This window comes from Tupaia chinensis, unplaced genomic scaffold (assembly GCF_000334495.1).
Source record: "Tupaia chinensis unplaced genomic scaffold, TupChi_1.0 Scaffold000285_1, whole genome shotgun sequence".
NCBI classification, from domain to species: Eukaryota; Metazoa; Chordata; class Mammalia; order Scandentia; family Tupaiidae; genus Tupaia; species Tupaia belangeri.
This window is the reverse complement of record NW_006159769.1, coordinates 1,348,976-1,358,062: the sequence shown is the minus strand read 5'-3', so window position 1 is coordinate 1,358,062 and position 9,087 is coordinate 1,348,976. Positions and strand designations below refer to the sequence as shown.

At 38.7% G+C, this 9,087-nt stretch overlaps 1 protein-coding gene across 2 annotated transcripts in view; it reads left to right on the top strand.

Moving 5' to 3' along the window:
- Positions 1–6: 6 nt before the first annotated feature.
- PRPF18 (pre-mRNA processing factor 18) overlaps positions 7–9,087 on the top strand; it is a 20,706-nt gene continuing 11,625 nt past the window's right edge. The window contains exons 1-4 of one of the 2 annotated variants that reach the window (XM_014588522.2): positions 7–114; positions 2,442–2,539; positions 2,676–2,747; positions 5,647–5,802. In XM_014588522.2, the coding sequence (XP_014444008.1) occupies positions 45–114; positions 2,442–2,539; positions 2,676–2,747; positions 5,647–5,802 (396 nt within the window). In that variant the 5' untranslated portion in view covers positions 7–44. Of the gene's footprint in view, positions 115–2,398; positions 2,540–2,675; positions 2,748–5,646; positions 5,803–9,087 lie in introns of both variants that reach the window. The other variant, XM_027772577.1, reaches the window with a different exon arrangement.

Below are 9,087 nucleotides of genomic sequence, written 5' to 3'. Positions count from 1 at the left end.
AGACATTGGGAGAGTCTTTAGGAAAAGGCAATGATCATAAAGACATGGACATCATTACCAAATTCCTTAAGTTTCTTCTTGGCGTTTGGGCCAAAGAATTGAATGCCAGAGAAGATTATGTGAAACGCAGGGTGCAGGGTAAATTGATTCCTTAAGGTATGTACTCTTAGACTAGCAAAGGAGGACATTTTGGTTAGTTTGGACTGTTCTTGTATTTCTGTATGGTCGAGGGTTAAAGGCTGGAAAGAAAAACCCTTAATAACCATTTCTTAAATATACTGAATGTTTATGCACTGGAGTATAGCAGTTAATCAAAGAAAAAGTGTATTTACTTTTCTCGTGGCACATTTCTTTAAAGCTAACTTACTTTCTATGTAAACACACAGGAGAGAATCACACCAGCAGAATGAATAAGAAGTTTGGGGGAATTTTTTTACTTTTTTAAACCATTTAGGAGGGATTTCATTCGATGGTTCTAGCTTTGATGACAGTGAGGAAGGGAAGGGAATAGAAAGACGTTGGCAGTGAACTAAGTATGTAAACATATCCGTAGCCTTCCGCAGAGTGTTCTCATCAGCTCTGGGGATAGCTCTGATTTTTGCTGTGATTAATTGGCCATTTTCATCTGACATCTCAGCATTTCTCTCCAGGGGTTTAGATAAGGTTGGCAACACACAGGTTCATTTTAACGTCTAGTCATAAACTGTGTTTGTTCCTACCAAAAGACTTAATGTATAGTGTGCTTTTGCTTGTATTTACAATTTCATCCTTTTTAAAAAAAATTTGCTAGAGAGCATGTACACTCACTGGTGAGAGAGAGAGGGAGAAAAAGGTGAGAAGTCACTCCCCCCCCTCCAATGCCACAGTCCCTTCCCTTTCATTTCTCCTTTCAGGACTTTAGGTACACACACATATTTGTCTGCATGTGTTTTTCAAGCTGCTAGGTCTGGGACTCTTATCCACATAGTTGGTCTTGTGGGATCCATCTGCTTTAACCATCATGCTAGTGGCTGGCTCCTGTATTTACATCAAGATTCTGGTATATGTAGATTATGGCATGGAACTAACTAGAGCATAGGAACTAGTACGAACTAAAATTTCCGTCTTTCGGTGATGCCATGTGTAGGATATGCATAGGAGATGCCACTGGAGGGATGCGTCCTCCTCAGCCTTCACTGTCAAGTGTCTCTGAAAAGGGTACTGCTTATACCCAAGGGCCACTAGGGTAATTTTCTAGGGAGTAGGAGGCATGGGTCATAGATAGTTCATTACTATGCCATTTTTCCTTCCCTCTTCCTTTAGTCGGATGCCTTTGTGGGAGTTTTTCATTGAATTGAGGTCTCTACTGCATAAGTATAGTTGGAAGACTGACGGACTACCTCAGTGCTTATGTTGTTATGGGTGGTAAATCTAGGTGGGTTGAATTTTATGTAAACAAGGAACTTCAGAAAATTTGTGGAAACACAATTTAAGTACGAACTTGTTTTTGTGCAAAAAAATTTTGAAATACATGCATGTTTTTTCATAATGTGCACTTTCTGCAAACTTTCTGAATAACCTTTGCACAAGTAAAAGTTCATTTTCTATCAAATATTGTTGGAGATACAGCAGGTGGCATGGTAGTTAAGACTCTCGACTCCCACATGGCCAACCATGGTTTAAGTCCCTGACCCAGTGGCTTGAAAAATCACGTGCGTGTGTGTGTGCCCAAAATCCCAAGAGGAGAATGGAGGAGAAGGGGTTGTGGCATGGCCATCTTCCCAGGGGTGATTTCTCATTTTTCCTCTCTCTGTCTCTCTCCAGCTAGTACACGTGCCCTATGGCAAAAACCTGAAAACAAAAAAGGTCTTGATAGTTTTTCCTCCATTTTCCTTTTATTTAAATGATAAAAAGCACATGTGTGTGAGAGAGAGAGAGCATGAGCCAGCGAGCACCCCTAACAGGGTCTCGTGCCACAAACCCCTTACCACAGTCCTCCAGCTTTTCAAGATCTGGAGTGTGTATGCCTGGACCCTGTGTACCTGGTGTGTTTTTCAAGCCAACTTACGATCCAAACAGTGGTCTCCATGTGACTTCCAGCACCGTAGGATGTTAGTGTTCCTGCTGTGCCATAGTTACTGGGCTCTTTTTTTGAGGAAGTGGATTATTTTAGGACTATGAATTTGATAGACTATGGAAAGTTCTTTGTGATTTGCCAAAGGCGTTACTTCAAAACATACTTGACAAGAGGCATAGAAGTAGTTCTTTAGTTCAGTATTATTTGATGCCATTTTAGTCACTCAGGAAATTGACTTTAAAATGATAGTTTACTGTTAGGAATTACCGTGTTAGAGATTCTTTAAACTTACTGAACCACTGGGTGGCATTGTAGTCTAAATTTACCCATTCTTTTCAACAGTTTCTCCTTGGCGTTTGGGCCAAAGAATTGAATGCCAGAGAAGATTACGTGAAACGCAGTGTGCAGGGTAAATTGAACAGTGCTACTCAGAAACAGACTGAGTCCTATCTCAGACCACTTTTTAGAAAGCTACGGAAAAGGGTGAGCTTTCTTGAAAAATGCTTTATTAACTCACTTTTAAAAAATAGAATATGTAGATTTTGTATAAATGCAGTTTATTTTTCATTACACATAGTAGCTTCCGAAGTTAGTTATGCCTGTTTCTTTTCTTTTCCAGAATCTTCCTGCGGATATTAAAGAATCAATAACAGATATTATCAAATTCATGTTGCAGAGAGAATATGTGAAGGTACATTATTCGGCTGTACACTGAAGCCGTTATAAGCATTTCTGTCGATAGGTTACATGTGTATCGTTTATTTGGGATGGGAGATTTTACATGGTAGAGTTGAGAGTAAATGTGGAATGACCTAGTGGTAACAGAAGTTTCATATTATATTGTCAACTATAATATTAGGCGTTAAATAACAGACCTTTAGACCACAACTGTATTTTCTTACCATTTTGAAAGTAGATTAAAGGTTCTGCACAGGTTCTTTCAGTGTTCATTTTATATAAATGGTTGATTATAGTTCGGAACAAATTTTCCCATAGAAGCAATTTTATATAGATTAGTTTCCCAGACCAGCTATAAAAAGCCCACATAATCTCTACTATAGCTGAACTATTGTATGGATGAAACAATGGAATTTAACCACCCTTTGTAATAGTTTCTATGGGAAAATGTTCCAAGTAAGGCCACCAGGATTTTGTCTCTCCCATTTCAGTACCGCAACTATAACAGACCCTTTATCAAGAAAGGTTTTCTCCCTTGTTCCAGTGGCTTTTTCCTCAATAGGCTCTGAGAGGAGATAAGCTCCTGTGTCTAGGGCTTGTGGGATGAAGTTTAGAAAGAGGAGAGTGGAGAGCTGTCAGAAGAGGGGAATCTTGAGAAGGGCCTGGTGAGTAGTGGGGATTGGACATATGGCAGTTTTTGAGGAGGGAGGTCTCTGGTAGCTGTAGGAGACTAGAAGTAGAGAATTTCAGTGAAGCAGTTCCTGCACCAGTGCCAGGGCAGTAGAAAAGTGGAAATGACTTTGCTTTTCCTCATTGTATCTGCACTCGTAAGAAGGGACTGCTGGTGTTCCCGGGGGACTAAATGGTTTACTCAATTAGAGCCTTAGACACAGTGATTTGACTCCCTGTAAGTGCCTGTCTTCTCAGAGAAAGTGTATTTGCTTTCTGACTCTCAGTTTCATTCATAGTTTCAATCAGTTCCATGATCCTATGAAAGATAATAGTGTGGGAATGGATGGATGTGGTCAGCAGCACTGCACGAAGAGCTCAGATCACCTGCCTGCTAGAGAGAACTCCTTTCCCCGTTTACTTTTTTTTTTTTTTTTTGAGAGAGAGAGATTTTTGTCATGGGGGGCTTATGCTCACAGAAACACAGAGAGACAGAAAGCGAAAGATCAACCATCAGGGAGATGACCACACCTTCTTCTCTATTCTCCTATCATGATTTTGAGCACACATGTACATGCACCTGGTATGAATTTCAAGCTGCTAGGTCCAGGACTTGAACCGTGGATGGCCATGACAGAGTTCATTGACGTAACCATTATGTCACCTGCCGGTCCCCATTTACTTTTTTAAAAAGAGTTATTTTATATATTGTATTATTATTATTTAGTTTGAACAGAGAGACAGAGAGGGGAAAGTGAGAAGGCAAGCCGTCAGGTCCATGACTCAAACAATGGTTGACCATGTGGGAGTCCAGCATGTTAACCACTATGCCATCTGCTGGCCTCTTCCAGTTTACTTTTTCTCCTGATCCTATTGTGAGATTCAGATGAAGGTATTTTAATAATCTGTTCAGAAGTTTTGTCATTTTGAGGAAATGCAATACTGGAATTTTTAGCTAAGGTCCAGTGTTAAAATTTATACACATGAGAATCAGTGATGAAAATATGTACCATTTCCTTTTAAAAATAGGTTTTACAGGGACCAGCAATTGGCGTAATAGCTATGTTGCTGGATTCCCATGTAGTCGACCATGGTTCGAGTCCCAGACCCGATGGCTTAAACTCATGCCGGGTTCGTGTGCCTGTGTGATCAAGATCCCGAGAGGAGAATGGAGGAGAAGGGATTGCGGCATGGCCATCCCCTCTGGGGGGTGATTTCTTGCTTTCTCTCTCTCTGTCTCTCTCTGTCTGGCGAGCACACGCGCCCTATAGCAAAAACCTCTCTCAAAAAAAAAAAAAATAGGTTTTACAATATCTGTTGATCAGAGCAAGTTCAAATTTATCTTCAGGGTAGAAAATGCTCTTCTAGTTAACCTATATGTAGTTCCTGGGTTTTTTTGGTTTTCGTTTTTTTAAATCTACTCTAGTATGAATTACATGGGTAAAGTTGATTTTTGAAATTAAAGTCTTTTTGAGGGCTGGCTATATAAGCTTATCTGAAACTCTCAAGGTCTTTTAGAATTTACCTGCCATCTGTTTTTTCTCTCCTTTTTTCTCACAGGCTTGGTTAAGAAAAAAGCCATTTGTTTTCATTGCTTTTTGTCTTCACTTTTGGTAGCTTTTATTTTAAGATTCTTGGCAGGTGGGAAGTTTGGGGGTGTGGGAGGCAAAGTGAACCTATCTCATCCTTTAGCTATTTGACCTGAGGCCCAGTATTTAATCTCTGTTTTCACATCTGTTATGGACCCTATGTGGTAGTCCCAAGAGCCCCCACAGCGTTCAGAGATCTGTGAGGATATGCTGGGAGTAGATTCAGTTTCAGGCTGGATCATGAAAACTAGTCAGCCTCTGTTTTCTGGATGACCACTTATGGAGAGGACTGGGTCTAAAGGAGACCCAAACTTGAGTTTCTGTCAGTGCATCCAGTGACCTACCTGCAAACTCCAGATCTGAAACCTGTTATTAATTTCCAGATTTCCAGTGCACAAAGTCTAAGGAGTGTTTGTCTTTTTTTACTCACTGCCTTAGCTTTGGTTTTTGTTTTTCCATGGACTTTTGTGGTCCTGGGCAAGGCATTCAGTCACTCCATATGTCAATCTCTTTTGTTAGAATAATGAAAATTTTTTATTTATTCAGGAGGTGGGTGAAAATTTTATCATAAAGGGCTGTGAATCACTTGAAATAAAAATTGAGACCATCACATTGGTTTTGCCTTTCTGATTTTTCCTTAAACTTCCCTTTCAGGCGAATGATGCTTATCTTCAGATGGCCATTGGAAATGCACCTTGGCCCATTGGTGTCACTATGGTCGGTATCCATGCCAGAACTGGCAGAGAAAAGATTTTTTCAAAGCATGTTGCACATGTTTTAAATGATGAAACTCAGCGGAAGTATATTCAGGTAAGCAGTCTGGAGGGACAGGAATTGCCCTGGAGGTTAACATACTTCTATTCCCTAAATTATAAACAAGTCTTGATGTCAGGGAAAGAATGGTGGTAAATAGGACATATAGCATGATAGGATGAAAGTCCTCACCGATAAGCACTTCTGTGTGAGATATTATCACTAAATGAAGTAAAACCCTTTTTGCTTTCCTGTATGGAAGACAGAGTGAAGTGATGTGCTTTAATTTACTTAACATGGAAATAAAACTTGGGACCAGCTGGTGACATAATGGTTATGTCACTGGACTCTCACATAGCTGTGGTTTGAGTCCCGGATCTGGCAGCTTAAAACTCACACTGGGCTGGGAGCATGCGTGCCTAAGATCCTGAGAGGAGAATAGAGGAGATGGGATTGCAGCTTGACCATCCCTCTTGGGGGGATGACTTCTCACTTTATCTCTCCAGTGAGTGCATGTTCCCTATAACAAAAATCTCTCTCTCAAAAAAAAAAAAAGGTGATATGGAGATTAAGGCACTGGATCCTACATGGCCAGCGTGGTTCAAGTCCCAGACCTGGTGGCTTGAAAACACATTTGGCACCTGTAGGTGTGTTCCAAAAATCCTGAGAGGAGCATGGAGAAGAGATTATGGTGTGGCCATGCCATCTGGAGAGTGCTACTTTCCCTCTCTCTGTCTCTGGCAAGTGCTTGCTGTCTGTAGCAAAATAAATAAATAAACACACACACATACATAGTAGAAAGTAAAACTTGAGCTTATCAGAAAAATATGGGAGTTCTGTAAAGAGTGGCTGATTCAGAATATTTTTTAGTTTCACTTTGTTACTTTCAAAGTAGCTTTAACATCTACATGGCTAAAAAGATACAGAGAATAAAGACCTGGCTTTAATGCTTGTAATCATTTTTAAGTAGCATATATTAACACTTTTCTAGTTATGTGAACAGGTTTAAAGTGTTTATTCATGCTTCATATAAACATGTTTGCAAGAGTATTGGGCTAAATTTTCCTCCTCAATGAGAAAAAAAGCAGCTGTAATCTAGTTTTTGCCAAATTGTCATAAATCCCAGGGTGTGTCTATATAATGACATTTGCTGGATGATCATTTTAAAACTTGAAGATGATACTCTGGAAGTTCACTAAAAATTTGAAGTTCTTTTTTTAATTGCCAGTGAACATGTGTGCAGACTGGAGAGAGAGAAAGCACCCTCAAATGGGGCATGATCATGCCACACTCCTTTTCCTTCGATTTTTCCTTCCCATCAGCATCTTGGGCACATAGTTTTTCAAGCCACAGGAGCTGAGATTTGAACTGTTGGAGGCTACGTGGCCCCAGCTTTCTATGCACAGCAGTTAGCTGCTACGCTACAAGGCAGGTTCTCATAGGCATGTTCCTTTGTGGGTTAGAAGATTAAAGAATCATATTTATTCCAAGTAATTTTCCTTATGCTCTTGCTATTAAAAATCAATATAGACCTATTAATATCCTCCTCTGCAAATTATTTTCAGTAACTTTAAGTTTGTAAATTCCGTAGTAAAGACATGATGCCAATATTTGATGCCAGTTATTTCAATCCTTATTTCAAGTTTTGGCATATTTCATCTGTACTAATATTTGCAAATTTATAATGTTACCAAAATTGGTATAATGGAAACATTCATTACTGCAGTAAAGGATCATGTATGTTGAATGTGCAACATTGTGGTCATTGGTAAATGCGTTGCGGTGCTCATATGTCACACATTCATGGGTTAAATGGCTTCATGGCACTCTTAGCCATGATAAACTATTTCCTAAAGGCAGATTGTTGCATGATAATAACTGTCCGGTCATTTAAAACCTCTTGTGGAGTATTGAAGCAATACATTTTTAGGGAAAAATACTGCCAGCATTTATCTTTTATGCAATATCACTTTTAATATCACAGGAAACAAGTGTGTTGTGGAACATTGATCTAAACTGTGCTGTGGTTCTTTCTAGCTGGCCAATTTAGTAGATAATAAATAGACACTTTAAGGTATTAAATCTTAAATAATTTAATAATGCGATTATTTTCAACTATATGCTTGGAAAAAAGTCAGATCACCTTCCACTTTGAAAACCTGGTAGTCAGATAAATAAAGTCTTTTTCCAAATTAGTCATTTGGCATTTATTTTACTTAGCTAATCAGGTGAGTGCTATTTTCAAAACTGAATTACTGTTTGTAAATGTAATTTATTGTTACTTTCTGTGGAATGCAGACCCCAACTAGAAATTTGTTCTCATGTTGAAGACAAATACACAGATAAGTTAAAAAAAGGACAGAAGCTAAATTTCTTACTGAAAACTGTGTAAGCATTTTGAATTAGGCCCAGTCTATCAGTTTTCTTAATTTTCCAGTCATTTAAATACTGAGAATTTTTACATTTGTAATACATGCAGTGGGACTTTTTCATTGGGAACAGTATGGGATTACCTTTATCTGCCGTTCATCTCAGGTGGCTAGACTCAATCAGTTTTTCAAGAGTCTAGAATGACTTCTTTAGAGAAATTTAATTTTAAATGATATACTTGTGTGAAAAGAATTATTGTAGACAGTATTTGAAGGATTGACCTTTTTTATGCATGCCTGCAGATGTTAGATGAAATTATAGAAATTAACTTTTAAGCAATGAGTACACATTTTTGAATTTCACATTTTAGGTCAGCTTTCCTTTAATCTGAAGTTAGGGTTAATTTTTAACCTAAGCATGTCATGTAAATTTGTTCCTTTATTAGAATTTTGGCAGTTCATGATAGAATTTCAAATTACTAGGTAGAAAATAATCACTCAACTTATCCCTACTTTTTTTCTTTTTGTTTTAGAGAAATTATTGCTGTAGGGCTTGTGCACTTGCCTATAGAGATAGAAAGAGACAGAATGTGAGAGATACCCCTCCTGGGTGAATGGCCACACTGCAGTCCCTTCTCCATTCTCCTTTCAGGATTTTTGGCCTGCACACACATGTCCTGGCATGAGTTTTAAGCTGCTGGGTCCAGGACTCGAACCATAATCAACTGCGTGGGAGTCCAGCCACGTAACCATTACACCATCTGCTGGTCCCCTATTTTTTACAGTTTTGAATGTACCACTACCAAATGGGCCTGTGCTTTAAGACTTGATCATGTAATGTAGACTGGGGACAGGTACAAGGTAATTGATTTAATAATATGTATTTGTCACACTTGAAGTATTACTTACAAACAAAAAAATGTGTTTCTCAAGTGCTACTAATTAATGATATAAAAGAAAATGTAAATCTAGG